Source organism: Aspergillus caelatus (assembly GCF_009193585.1).
Source record: "Aspergillus caelatus strain CBS 763.97 unplaced genomic scaffold BDV27scaffold_158, whole genome shotgun sequence".
In the NCBI taxonomy this organism is placed as follows: Eukaryota; Fungi; Ascomycota; class Eurotiomycetes; order Eurotiales; family Aspergillaceae; genus Aspergillus; species Aspergillus caelatus.
In genome coordinates this window covers 1-13255 of record NW_022475421.1, presented here as the reverse complement: position 1 = coordinate 13255, position 13255 = coordinate 1, and the positions used below count along the sequence as shown (strand labels likewise).

Here is a 13255-nt window from a genome sequence, read left to right as displayed (position 1 = left end):
TAGGGAGCTGTGGCAAACTGGATGCGATAACGGCTGCGACGTCAATCGGCATGAGATACTACTATTGAACTTCAACTCCTTTCGCGTTCGCGAATAGCTACGATAGTTTTTGCACATATTAATACAAAGAAACAAGACAAGGAGCCTACGATCTACGAATTCTCAAGACACCGCTCTATACCAAGCCAGAATGTGTAGCATAATATACCGAACAGAATCGGTCGTTATTCATTGTAGAGAAGGATCGTAGATAATAAGGACTGAACTATGTAATGCACCACAACCTCGTGTAGTGATACAGAAAGCAGTATGCTGTTGAAACATATTCATAAAAGCCTAGAACCAACCGAACGCCATGCATGGCTACTCAACCCAGTTGAGTCGCGATAGCAGAAAATCAAACAAGACATTAGTGTCCACCACGGAGACGTAGGACCAGATGTAAGGTGCTCTCCTTCTGGATGTTGTAGTCGGAGAGCGTGCGTCCATCCTCCAGCTGCTTACCAGCAAAGATAAGACGTTGCTGGTCTGGGGGAATACCCTCCTTGTCTTGGATCTTCGACTTAACGTTATCGATAGTGTCCGAGCTCTCAACTTCCAAGGTGATAGTCTTGCCGGTGAGTGTCTTAACGAAGATCTGCATACCACCACGAAGACGAAGGACCAAGTGCAATGTAGACTCTTTCTGGATGTTGTAATCGGACAAAGTGCGACCATCTTCGAGCTGCTTGCCGGCGAAAATGAGACGCTGCTGGTCAGGGGGAATGCCCTCCTTATCTTGAATCTTTGACTTCACATTGTCGATCGTGTCGGATGATTCAACCTCCAGTGTGATTGTCTTTCCAGTGAGAGTCTTGACGAATATTTGCATACCACCACGCAAGCGCAGAACCAAGTGAAGAGTAGATTCCTTCTGGATATTGTAGTCCGACAGAGTACGACCGTCCTCGAGCTGCTTACCAGCGAAGATCAAACGCTGCTGGTCGGGAGGAATGCCTTCCTTGTCCTGGATCTTGCTCTTAACATTGTCGATGGTGTCGCTCGACTCGACCTCGAGGGTAATAGTTTTTCCAGTGAGGGTCTTCACGACTATACATAGATCAGTTAGTAAGCCTATAACTTGATATCGTTGCAAGTGGCAAACAGGGCAATAGAGAACATACATATCTGCATTCCACCACGGAGACGAAGAACAAGGTGAAGGGTGGACTCCTTCTGGATGTTATAGTCAGAGAGGGTACGGCCATCCTCAAGCTGCTTGCCAGCGAAGATCAGGCGCTGCTGGTCAGGAGGAATGCCCTCCTTATCCTGAATCTTGCTCTTGACATTATCGATGGTGTCGCTCGACTCGACCTCCAAAGTGATGGTCTTGCCGGTAACTAGACGAAGTGAGTGTTAGAGGGTGCCAAGTGGCGCAAGACTGGAGAATGGGAGTCAAGGTATACTCACGAGTCTTGACGAAGATCTGCATGATGACCGCGATGAAAGTTTTTCAGTGGTATAGAAGGTAGTAAGGAGTATTCTAGGAGACGTTGGGAGACAGGTAGGTTGGCAACAGCCGCAGTGACTGAGAGGATGATGAAGGATGAAGAAGTTAGAAGGCGAGAAGGAGGAAGAGCAGTTTAAGTAGGTGGTCAGGAGAGATGAGGGGAGAGGCAAAGGAGGCGAAGCGCCTTAGTCAGTCAGGGTCGGTCAGTGATAGGTCGATAACGTGATGTAAGGACGGACCATGGCGGTCAATTCACTCTTAAATGGATAAGCGCCGGTTGAACCTTAGGATTCTGGCATCTCCTGGCACTTTCTCCTCCTCTTCCGGCCAGTCAGAGGGCGATCCTTTCTTCCTCCGCCCGGCGATTTCTCAGTGGAACTTGGGGAAACTGCTAGAAGTGTTCCGGCGGATGACTCAGTCGACTCGCTATCGACTCCTACTTGTTGGCTTCTACATGCGATTATGGTACTGCGAGAGTGCAAAGTGGACTACTGGCTTCAAAGTTTTCACTAGAATGGTGGCTGAGAACGACGGAAACCGAAGAAATTGTGTCATCCATACCTTGGGGAAGACTCATTATCAGTTTAAGGATGGAGTAGGGGACAATTCCGTCCGTACCCGCCACTGACGCCACCAGCCGGCATCTTCAAACGGAAATTTTCCATTTTCCTTCGTTACCTATAATGGAAACCGTATTGATGTTGAAGATTTTGTTACTCTGCACGCTTGTGGCAACTGCTAACTTATTTTCTTCATGAAGGTGTCTTAGAAAGGTGATAAACTTTTGTGTCCCAACTCCTGCGACCTCCTGCGCGGTGTCGCTGCAAGTAGCGATGACGTGTGAAATCCGGGCTTATCGCCCCGAGAGGGGGCAGTGGACACTCTTAGTAGCCTAATAGTTGGGTCACTGAGACGGCCCCGGCCAGCGCTAACGGCAGGAGGGTCAGGTGATCGACCTTGCGCATCCGGCAATTCTCCACTCCTGAATAGGCAGGTACAATGATTAGTCAATCACTGAGAGTACCTAACTAAGTGAACTATATTAGTGGGATGACTTGTACAAGCCCAGGATAGCAACACTTCGACTATTTGCTGACGCCTACCTATAATTAGCTTCTTTCTACGTACTGTTTCAATTGATCTATAGATTATGGAGGCATCTACTACTATGCGCTATTTAGATGGTAGGTTGAAATGGCCTGGTGGATATAGCTGAGACGCTACTCTTGCAGCTAGATAATCTAGAATCCATTTTTCATCTCAAGTATTACATGAAGACCAAACCCTCGGAGGATTTAAATCTTAGGGTGTTGCTGTCATAAAACCAATAACATAATATTTGACTGCCCTTTCCAATCTCTCTCAGGAAGAAGCCGGGACGAGGACTGATAAACAATGAACCGCCAGTAGTTGGCAGCCAAGTTCTCCGGAGTTATGCAATTTCTTTACAGCTCCTCTTAGAAGCTAAGCCTTACAGCCAGGAAGAAAATCAGCCACTACTATAACCGCCACCACCGTAGTTCACCCGGTCAAAGTCGCTCAATTGTCCAGCTTAGAAAATGAGCTAGCTAATAGGTTATTGTACAGTTCGTATGGCATACTTGAATCCGCTTCTTCGATATACGCCGGAAACAATTGACAAACTCTATTTCAAATTTAAGCAGAGAATTGGCCATCATTGCTTATTCTTTGCTTTCTGGGTGTAGCTGAGTATCGATTATGTGGAACAGTAATAAGAAATTTGTGGCCTGAAAAAAACGGTGATCAATTAATATTGGTTGCCTGAACATAATCCCCGCCAGACCATCGGGCACCCCATTTGGGATTAGTAGGCTTATGTGGGCTATGGATATAAAATAAGATATAAATAGTTGTATATGCTCACTCAAATGGACTTTACCCTCACGGTGCAAATTCTGCTGGAAAAATAAACATAGCTCGAGGTGTTTAAGGATCAGCGTAAGATATAGTATATTCTTGAGAATAGTAAGAATTCAACCATCTACCTCTCTTCTTCCTATTTTCAGTCTATGCTAATCTTAGCCCGATCAGGATCTTTATGACTGTGTGTCAAGCCATGGGTGACATGAAGTATGAGCTGTCCGATATGGACAAAATCGGTATCACGAAGACCGTGAAAGTCTTACTATTCTATGAGCTCCAAACCACCATTGATCCAGACAGATTGATCACCTCCCTGGCGGAAGGGGTAAAGAACGCGACCAGCCAACTGCCTTTCATGGCAGGGAACCTGGAATTCAACGAGTATGGTAAACTTTGCATCGTGGTACCCCCAGGAAGCCAGGTCAAACTCAACATTCGCCGGTTTGAGCCCAAGGAACAAAGATCGCTTTCCGCCCTAGCCCAGGACTCATTTTCTCCAGATAATATGGACTTTACCGAGTTTTTACCGGAGGAACCAGCGTCCCCAAAGCAGGTCTGCGCTCTTCAATTAAGTCTCGTGGAGGGTGGCCTGATTCTAGGGTTGTTGATAAATCACGCGGCTGGAGACTGGTCTGCCATTGATACATTTGTGTCTCTTATCTGTCAAAGCTGTAAGGCACATCGGGAAGAGTTGAAAATGCCTACCTACACCCTAGACCTCAACAGAGCTCCATACAACGCGCCAGAGACCGGCTCAACCTTCTCCAGGCAAGAACATCTGGAAAAGCTCCCAATGTTCTACGTCATGGAGAAGAGTCAATTGAAACTAAAGCCGCCACCTACCTTCCGATCAAGCATATACAGGATCTCTGAGCCATCCATACAACAGCTCAAAGCACGGTGCACCCCATATCTGACCGAGGTAGCCTACATAACCTCGTACGACTGCATATCTGCACTTGCCTGGACGTCGATTACACGTGCCCGGCTCAATCTGCACCCAGAAAAATCCTCCTTGCCCTCCCGTTTCGTTCACCCCATCGATGTCCGCACTCGCGATCCAGAGAAGAAAACTTCTGAGCGTTACTTTGGCAACGCTGTCATCGGGTCCCAAGCAGGCCCTACTACTGCGGAAGCCCTAGTTTCAGGTAGTGACCGTGGTCTCGCAGCTGCAGCTACCCTAATTCGTCAATCTATAAACTCCACCAACCTATCCACGATCAGCCACATGACCTCCCTCATAAAGTCGCTCACTCCGACGGAGACACTGGGCTCCCAGGCAGACTTCAGTGAGATGGACGTGTTCATGAATACCTGGTACTCAGGGAACGCCAAAAAGTACGATATTGGGGGGGATTTGAGACCTGTTGCATTTCGGGTTCCTTTGTCCCTTCCCGGAGCTTGCGCGGTTATCTTACCGAACTTTTCGAGCGGAGCAACGAGGGTCTTTGAGGTTTTAGTGCAGGTAGAGGTTGAGGAGCATGAGATGCTCAGGAAGGACCCGGAGTTTTTAAGGTATTTTGAGGTCGTTGCATGATGAGGATTGTTTAATAGAAGTGATTGTTCCATTCTCCTAGTGGTATAGCAATTCTCAAGGTAACTAGGAACATTAAGCAGGGTTCTGATGAATGAATATGACATTAGATAGTTATCAGAACCAATGAGACCCTTTTTGATATCACATATTAAGGTAACTCATCTCACCATAGTTAAGGTGGATATGTTTTCTCCCCTTGTACTATGTAGGTCAAATCAATGGGGGAAGACTAGACGAGCTAGGAGCAGCAGCTCAGCGGGCCCGAGTTGAATATCCCTTTCAGGGGGCACAGGTGGTCTACATAGAACACGCTGAAATTCTAGTATAACTGGGGGACCCGAAACGTAGGGGGGGTTCGCTCCTTGATGAACCTCAGTGGTGGAGACCAACACAGCCCGATAGCTATGTGGCGCCGAGATTCGCGGTTGTCTGAACATCAAAACCTCAGGCACATACTTTTCAAATACCATGCTCCTGGCATTCCTTGTCACCTTGATAAGTAGAACGATATGAACTTTTCCCTCCGAGTTGGAAATCCACCATTGGGCGTCTTGCCGCAGGCGGGGCATGGATTCAGATACCCCAGCTTCTATTACCAGGGCCGGCCAGTCACTCTCGAGAGGTCGTAAGACAGAGTTCGTGAATGCACTGTCCCCCTCTTTTTTCGAGGCGGTTGGCCCCACATAGAGGGTGGACCCCAGGGACAGAAACTGGTCGATACCGATGTTCATAGCGCCAAACTGACTCGAAATCATTCGTTCGAAAATTCTATGCGCAATTTCGTGTGCGCGGGTAGGGACCTTAATTATGAGGGTGCTAATATCTTGAAAGTATGTAAACCGGACTGCGCCTAGTTGCCTCCGGTGGGCGTCGATAAAACTGAAATCCTTCGGCGAAACATGCTTGAAGGATAGATACTGGTTGATGTCTTCGGTGATCAGTCTATTTCTTGTGTCTGCGACGGCTTTCTTCATCGCTCGTATATCTGTGTAGGTGGTAGGAGGGTATACCTCCGTCAGCGCGAGTTCGGATGACGTGAGCATTTCAACTGCGGGACGGGTGAGACGAAGTATTTGTCGCTATCGAGGTCGATTCGTCCCCGGTGTTGGCAAAGGAGAGCTCCTCCATCTTAAAGCCTGGTTAGCAATTTTATAGTGACGTAAGCCTACTGTCAGCCTTCGGAACTGATTCGGGATAAGAAACCGTGAAGACGAGATTTAGATCAATACTGTCTCGCGAGAGGGAAAGAGCTGTAGCTTCTAGGATTGTAGGAGTGTGATGCTGATGATGTGAGTGTGAGAAGAGGAAACAGAAACCATCCGTGACAACAGCTGTGAATGCTGATCTGTACCTGAGCCATGAGACGATTCACTCACCAAGGGCAGACTTCACAAATGGCAACGCCCGCACAACTGCTTTATCTGCCTACAGAGATCTTGACAGGGATTCTAGAAGAGGTCCCATCGCAAGCCTCCCTTGCGAGTCTCGTGCGGACATGTCGGCGTCTTCAAACGCTGGTAGAGCCTTATCTCTACCGGTCTGTTTATCTGGGCAACCATGCCGGAGAAAGCTTCACTTATGCCATGGACCGTAAGACGGTCCGCGTAGAATACATACAAGAGCTTGTGATCCATTATCACTATCTTGAAGACGTTCTAAATGAGGACAAATATTATCCAATCCTCGTGGAAAGCCTGGTTCAAGGCTCGATGCTCTGTCTGAAATCTGGTCCTGGCTCTTCCAGCAATCAACCCAGTCGATGTCAGGCGTTCTGCCTTCCTTAACAATATGTCTGCTACTCTATATTCCACTTTACACCCCCGGCCCCCCTCCTCCCTATTCTGTACATGCACACACTAACAGCCTCAAGGCGAGCTGATTATGAACGACCTTACACCTACACCCCTACAAAATCTAACGGGCGAACTTTGGTACTTTTCCTCGCGCGAGACTGTCCTGCTTCATCCCAAGCTACGGAAGCTGAGTATAGTAGCAGCCATCATTCCCGGCCTGCGCTCGGAAACATTGAATTATACCAAGAGACCCTGGTTTATCCCAACATCCCTGGAAACCCTTAGCCTTGAACTAGACTTCTACCTGCACACGGACTGCCCAGCCCTCGACTTCCGCGACTTCAAATGCCTCCAACACCTCACCATTGACCCGAAGGTCCTAAGAGGCGATAATGACGGGCAAAGCCCCGAGGCGGAGAAACACCTCCGCCAAAATTGTCACCTCCCCCCGAGTCTCCGATCCCTGCGTTTCCGAGAGTATAGAGAAAGGGGCAGACCGGATCTGCTAACACTATCCATCGTTCTCGACTGGGTGATGTCTGGAGGCTTACGGAACTTAGAGAACATCACGGCCCAGTCGGCCACGTTCTTTTCGCACGCGATATTAGGCGCATCAGTCCCGGATGGAAAGTCATTCCAGCAAGCGTTCCGGGCCGTCGGGGTGGAGTTGGCAGTGGAGCGTGTGCGGTCTTCCCTTGGCGATGAACACCTTACCATTGATTGCAAATGTTGCTCCTTCTATTGGCGGTACTTAGATCAATGGGATAACTGAATACCAAGTCACACAGTTCCTCATATTGGTCATATTAGACCATACCCACTGTGGAGCCACCAATTCGTAGTCCAAATTTAGGAACTCTCAGTAGCAGAGACTACGTAAAAAAGATCGCCAACCAACACAGATGTAAACGTGGCTATGGTTTACGGTGAGGAAAGCCTCGTTGCCTCGTTCTCAAAATAGTAGTACAGGAAGACCCAAATTTAGGATAATTGCCCAATGCAGTCAAAACTTCGTACAGGACACATGGCGGTATGCTGCCATAGCCGAATTCGCCCGAGTCCGAGGGAGCACTTGTAATAGATTAGCTGGTGAGAGGCCAACTCATTGTTATACGGTTTTAGTGTTACGTTGACCGCATTATTACTACTGGTTGCTGGGGTTGCAAATGTCTAGACCCTGTAAGTTCTGTACGAGTCTCACTTTGAGCGTATGCCTCGAGTTGGTCCGTATAAGAATGATATTCATTACCCTGTGACTTGGCTCTAGCTTCAAGGCAACCAAGAGCAGCGGAGTGTGCTAACACACTTTTTTTTTTTCTCTCGATTAAAAACAGGGGGAAAACAAGTAAAACCAGTAAGAGTGAAGCTTCATGCCACACAGCCCTTCCCACACTCCGATATTGAGATACAATACCCATAATAGATAACAAGATCAGAATCAAGATAAATCAAGGGAAACACAAATGCACACACAGACATACGCTAACCAGGCACATAAATGCAAAAAAGCAGCATCATAAGCGGGAACTAGCCTCCACTATACGTCGGCAACTCGGTTGCGCTCATCGTTTGCTGCTGGAAAACATTTCGTGACCATACAATATCATGACATTCGTGATCCTCATCATCGCTGTTTATAATACTGTGCGAGAAAGGTACACCACTAGAAGCAAAAAGAGTGTGTAAGTTGAAACAACGCAAGAGACAACAGGTAAGCTTTAGGCTAGACTGGCAAAAACAAAAAATAAAAATAAAAAAAATATATGTAGAGAAGACCGAGACGGAAAACAAGAATGGATAGAACGATCGTAGTTGCTAATGGCTTAATGCGAGTCATAATCGTGAATGCCGGCATATCTCATAGTTTCATACCGTGCCGATGCCGTCATCTTTGAGAAGCCGTGAGAAAAACAAGCGCAATGTACCATCATTCTCATAACTTATCGTTTAATTGGCGCGGACAACAAGTCTTGAAACAAACTTATTCGATAAACAGTCAAAGTCGTTGCGGTTAAATTTCAAATTGGAGCGGCTACGGAGATAGCTCTCTGGATGGAGGTTAGCAAGACAAATACGCTGCGCGGCATCCGACTTTCTTACCGTGATCCTTGACATGTTGGCGAACCTCTGTCATTGCGCTGCAAACATCCGGGTTCGAGTGCAGCAGGTGGTGGTGCTTTTGTGTTTCCCACTCGGTGAATGCGGGGAGTTTCTGCGAAATCGCCTGGAACAAGCCAACAATAACTCCGACGGGGGTAGTCTCCATGTCGTTGCAGAATTTCTCGACCTGGGCAGCATCCTGGCAACCGTTAGCATCTCTGCAAAATCCCATATTATCCCAAAGACAGCTTACAGGAGTGCGGTAATGGCAGTCGAACTGCATCTCTTCCCATACGGCCAAAAGAATGGATGCAAGGATGAAGATTGTTGGCCAGTTCTTCAGCTTCTCTCCACTGTAGACGCTGGAATAGAGGCTAGAGAGCTCTTCCAGAACATCCTTTTGCAACTCACGCCACATGTTTGCCATAGCACACTTGATTTGGAAGTTAATCATTACCGGCGCCAATGTCTTGCCCTTGAACTTTGACTTCTCTGCTGTAATCTTTCCAAGAAGTGGCTCTTCCTCGCCCAGGCCTTCGACCAACGTGACATGGAGCGTCAGATTGTAGGCAATGATAAGCTTCAAGGCTTTGCGGATCACCGGCATCTTTGTGCGGTAATAGAACCGGAACGCGGTCTTCAGCATTTGTGTCAGGAACGGAGTACCTTCAAAGTAATCATCAACAAATTTCTCGAAAGTACCGTTTCCATCGATATGGCGATCGAGATAATCAGATAACATAGCGGTTGAAATCCCTTCCATTCCAGCAGAAAGCTTAGCGGTTTCCACCTCGAACTTCGTGGGTCCTCGGTTGTACGTCTCTACCCAGTCGACACTGAAGCACTCATCGTTGTGCACATAAACCTCGCGAGCATTGATGGGAAGAATTTGACCATAGCCATGGGTGATGAAGAGAGTCCTCTCATGCTCTGAGAATCCTTTGATATTGTCTACTGAGAACCCAAGCTTGATATGACGCTCGTAGTCAGCTTTCCAGTCCTTCATGAAGTAGCCAATTTCCTTAATGTCAATGCGGGTGCATGGCACCTGCCAGAGCCGAGCGTGCGATGGTTGACAGCCAGCACAGGGTTCGCCTTTGTCGCACTATTTTAACGGTCAGTCAACTGTCTCAGGGCTCGCCGTATCAGTAATTAGACGGACTACTTACAGTTTTCTTCAAGAATTTGCAACGGAGACACGCTCTTAACTTGCGGATCTCGCTGGCCTGTTTCCGCTGATCTGGCTTGAGCGGGCCCTTCCGCTTTCCAACACGCTTCTCGGTTTCTGGCTTTCCATTTTGCGACTGCTTCCGAACTTTTGTCTCGGCAGTCTTGGCAGCAATAGGGCTCTTGCGGGATGGCTTCCTTGTAGGAGGAGACGTAGACGAGGCTTGTGACCCGGTTGACCGTGTAGGTGATGAGGGCTTCTTGATGGGGACTGGAATAGGTCGCACAATGGCCACAGGGCTGACCGCAGTCGGTGACTGCGAGCCATGCGAGGTATGGTCGAATGACACACGTCGGGTCATTGTGTTATTGAAGGCGGCGTCAAAGTTGGTGTCCGAACTGGGCGAGTTAACTGGATTCGAAATCTCTACAAAGCTGCCATATGACGTTGAATATGATGACTCCGAGAGGCTCCTATCATGCAATGTCTGTGTGGGATTGATGAAGAAACCTTGGTCGGGGAAGTACTCATGCGAGCGGCGCGGCTCAATAGTGCTCCAGCCATTGTCGCTGCTCGAACTGGCCAACGAACGGACCTCCAAGTACGTGTCCGCGGGCGAGCTGCTGTCTATTACGTTCTGCGGCGCGGCGTACGAGGGAATCTCAGGTAGGCCATGCGCCAGGCCATCGGACGGAAAGGCCATGAAGTCAGATTGCAGATCTTGATAAGGAAAAGGAACCATGTCAACCGGTGCGGATAGAGGCAGATATGGACCGTCTAAGAGACCCCCGCTCAATTGTCCTTGGGGTGTGGTAGAGATTAAATCAATGGGGGACGAGTGGATGGGCATCCCATAGCTTGCGGTCGTGAACTGAGGAGCGGAGGAGGCTTCCTCATGAGAGTACTGAAGGTGGGGTTGCATGTGCTGAAATTGCCAGTCGACTAACAGATTGGGATCGTGAGCTACCGACTGTTCAAATGCGTGACCGCTGGTTTGCAAGGGAGAAATGTCTCGCGCTCCTTCTGCTCGGTGGGAAGCCTGGTGGTCCACCGCCACGGGCCATGACTGAGGCTGGAGGTAGTTTCTCGAGTCATAATCGAGGCCGATAAAGCCGTCGCTGGAAATATCGACATTTGACATTGTGTCAATTGACTATGTACCAAGGGGGAGGGGAAACAAGAAATAGGAAAGGGAAAAATTCATCAAAAAATAAAATAAAATAAACGACAGACGGGTGGTACAAAAAACAAATAAGAGGTAGGATTGGAAGTGAATTCGGCAGCGGCGAAGCCTGAGGACAAAGGCCTTCGGGAGAGCAGAAAGCCCAGAATCCGGGGGTACGAAAGAAAAGAAGAGAAGAGGATGATAGGATGAGGCCATGGCGGGCATGAAGCGGTGGGGAGCAAAGCAGCGGTGAGGCGGGAGTTGCGTCGGCCGGAGATACGCTAGGGGATCCTGGGATGGAGTTATCGCTATCGTAGTGGGGAGGTTGGGTCATCCGCCGTCCCGTCATGCCTTCCCACTGGCTTGTCTGGGGGGGAAGAACGGGAATCATGCTACCGTGACCATGATTAAATGCCACGCCGCTTGTAATTTATCTTTTCCTTCTCCGCTTTCTCTCCTCTCTCTCTCTCTCTCTCTCTCTCTCTCACTCACACTCACTCACACCTCTTTCTACCTACCTACATACCTAGTGGTACTGTACTCTGTATATTTTTCTTGTTTTCCGTCTTGTCTGGTAACGGCTTCGTCAGAGTGGCAACCAAATACTTCGAACTATTTAACCATAACTTTCACGAGTAGTCGACAGGCTTCTAGGGTAATATCTGCATCAAACTAGTCAAACTTCAATTCAGTGTGGACCAGTTTCTCCCCACTACCCTGTACGGTAATGGTTGAGTAAATACACCACCCGGAACCTTCGACACATTCCTCGATTGACGAGTCTCATGATATTCCCTTTCCTCTGTCAGATCGCCAATTGTTAGGGTTATAGATACGCTAGTGGAATACACACATGCATCCGATTTCCATACCGTGCTTAGCGCGGCGTTTTCAAACGGAGGTTTGTTCTTTACTGTACAGAGTAAGCAGGTATATTACGTTTCAAAAGTATGTACATCATGCACTCATTCATCATATGTCTTAGTGAGCAGCCATTGATATTGACACAAATGTCTGTCATTCACCTTGCAGTTTTTTTTTTTTTTTTTTTTAATTTTTATTTTCCTAGTTTTTTTCCTGACTCCTTGTCAACAAACTCAACACAACTATGTATATGTTTCTCGTGCTGACAATAAGCGTGAGAGTAAAGAGAGGCTGGTCCCGTTTACCCGAGTACCACGGTACAGCCACGGTTTCCTCCGTCAAAGACACATGGGTGTATATTCGGGAAAGAAGATCAGTGGAAACCACCAAGATCGTTATTATTTGACGAAGTCTCCCCGCCCATTGGTAGTTGGCTCCGATTCAGCTGGCTGTGGCAATAGTGTTGGGGCTCGGAAAGACCCCGCTGACCATACCAGTACGCACGGTATAGTAATTGAGGACCTCCTGCTCTCTACCTACTACCTAAGATGGGTTACCTTGTAGCAGACTGTGCTCTCTGTATGGATGCGTGTCCAGACTTGCAGCAATTGCTTGGACGAATCAGTCAATATTAGCTTCCAATTATAGCCTCACCTCCGTCAACGTTCAATCACTGACGCACACATGTTGACAACAGGGTGGCTGACGCTGCAGTAGCTTCAACCGTATTACCTGGTTTACCATACAGGGCTGTTCTAGGCGCGGGAAAGAGAATCATTTTGGACTAGTTCTTCACTTGGCACTTCCGCGATGAAGATGAGATGAGATGCTGATAATGATAAACTGCCTGCTGACTGGTTGTCATGGGTTAAATGTTTTTATTTACTTCTTGATTGTTTGTCTTGATTTCTTTTTCTTCCTCTTCCCCAACAAGTCCCGTCATGGAAAAAGGTCACCTCTCACGCTCTTAGGTACAGTTTACCTATATCTCCTCTGAATGCTGCGAGGTGTTTCACCTCCGATATTTGAGTTTATGTTTGTTCTCGACCCTCAAGCGGTAGACAGCCGAGGGCCGATCCATGGAAAGCATGATTGCCAGCAATGCTGATGGGGTTTGAAGACGAAGGTGATAGATCAAAATCGGTGCTCGAGCAAATCCCTAAAGCTGGGAGCGATGACAAAAGTCAATCGTGGCCACATTGTCCACTGGAGCAGACCCAAAAAAGAGACAAAAGCAGACAAGGTTGCTCTTAGC

General features: G+C 48.0%; 6 protein-coding genes across 6 annotated transcripts; 3 read left to right on the top strand and 3 right to left on the bottom strand.

Annotated features, from left to right (window-relative positions):
• Nucleotides 1-263: 263 nt before the first annotated feature.
• On the bottom strand, nucleotides 264-1611 carry BDV27DRAFT_23844 (ubiquitin family protein). Its single transcript, XM_032076102.1, has 3 exons — nucleotides 1450-1611; nucleotides 1164-1379; nucleotides 264-1089 (listed from the first exon to the last, which is right to left on the bottom strand). The coding sequence occupies exons 1-3, from the start codon at nucleotides 1469-1471 to the stop codon at nucleotides 410-412; spliced, it is 918 nt and encodes a 305-aa protein (XP_031924977.1). The 5' UTR covers nucleotides 1472-1611; the 3' UTR covers nucleotides 264-409.
• Nucleotides 1612-1751: 140 nt separating this feature from the next.
• On the top strand, nucleotides 1752-2459 carry BDV27DRAFT_166524 (uncharacterized protein; the record flags this gene model as incomplete). The annotated part of the gene is made up of 2 exons (XM_032074208.1): nucleotides 1752-2039; nucleotides 2089-2459. 2 exons carry the CDS (start codon nucleotides 1752-1754, stop codon nucleotides 2245-2247), a joined length of 447 nt encoding a protein of 148 aa, XP_031924976.1. The 3' UTR covers nucleotides 2248-2459.
• Nucleotides 2460-3566: 1107 nt separating this feature from the next.
• On the top strand, nucleotides 3567-4910 carry BDV27DRAFT_147432 (transferase; the record flags this gene model as incomplete). The annotated part of the gene is made up of 1 exon (XM_032070735.1): nucleotides 3567-4910. One exon carries the CDS (start codon nucleotides 3567-3569, stop codon nucleotides 4908-4910), a length of 1344 nt encoding a protein of 447 aa, XP_031924975.1.
• A 108-nt stretch (nucleotides 4911-5018) lies between these two features.
• Nucleotides 5019-6286, bottom strand: BDV27DRAFT_23830 (uncharacterized protein). The gene has a single exon (XM_032076101.1). It carries the CDS (start codon nucleotides 5951-5953, stop codon nucleotides 5126-5128), a length of 828 nt encoding a protein of 275 aa, XP_031924974.1. The 5' UTR covers nucleotides 5954-6286; the 3' UTR covers nucleotides 5019-5125.
• An 18-nt stretch (nucleotides 6287-6304) lies between these two features.
• Nucleotides 6305-7475, top strand: BDV27DRAFT_160256 (F-box protein; the record flags this gene model as incomplete). Its single annotated transcript, XM_032073002.1, has 2 exons — nucleotides 6305-6671; nucleotides 6781-7475. The coding sequence occupies 2 exons, from the start codon at nucleotides 6305-6307 to the stop codon at nucleotides 7473-7475; spliced, it is 1062 nt and encodes a 353-aa protein (XP_031924973.1).
• Nucleotides 7476-8385: 910 nt separating this feature from the next.
• BDV27DRAFT_23819 (Zn(II)2Cys6 transcription factor domain-containing protein) lies at nucleotides 8386-11416 on the bottom strand. The gene is made up of 4 exons (XM_032076100.1): nucleotides 9973-11416; nucleotides 9057-9908; nucleotides 8804-9002; nucleotides 8386-8751 (listed from the first exon to the last, which is right to left on the bottom strand). The coding sequence occupies exons 1-4, from the start codon at nucleotides 11110-11112 to the stop codon at nucleotides 8651-8653; spliced, it is 2292 nt and encodes a 763-aa protein (XP_031924972.1). The 5' UTR covers nucleotides 11113-11416; the 3' UTR covers nucleotides 8386-8650.
• Between the last annotated feature and the right edge of the window lie 1839 nt (nucleotides 11417-13255).

Bases quoted from the DNA above. Each gene is read 5' to 3' on its own strand.
- BDV27DRAFT_23819 (XM_032076100.1), bottom strand. From the start codon at position 11,112: ATGTCAAATGTCGATATTTCCAGCGACGGCTTTATCGGCCTCGATTAT. The intron at 9,909-9,972 runs GTAAGTAGTCCG...CCGTTAAAATAG, and splicing joins GCAAATTCTTGAAGAAAACT to TGCGACAAAGGCGAACCCTG. The intron at 8,752-8,803 runs GTAAGAAAGTCG...ACCTCCATCCAG, and splicing joins CCAACATGTCAAGGATCACG to AGAGCTATCTCCGTAGCCGC.
- BDV27DRAFT_23844 (XM_032076102.1), bottom strand. From the start codon at position 1,471: ATGCAGATCTTCGTCAAGACTC. The intron at 1,380-1,449 runs GTGAGTATACCT...CACTTCGTCTAG, and splicing joins GCAGATCTTCGTCAAGACTC to TTACCGGCAAGACCATCACT. The intron at 1,090-1,163 runs GTATGTTCTCTA...ATCTATGTATAG, and splicing joins CCGTGGTGGAATGCAGATAT to TCGTGAAGACCCTCACTGGA.
- BDV27DRAFT_23830 (XM_032076101.1), bottom strand. From the start codon at position 5,953: ATGCTCACGTCATCCGAACTCGCGCTGACGGAGGTATACCCTCCTACC.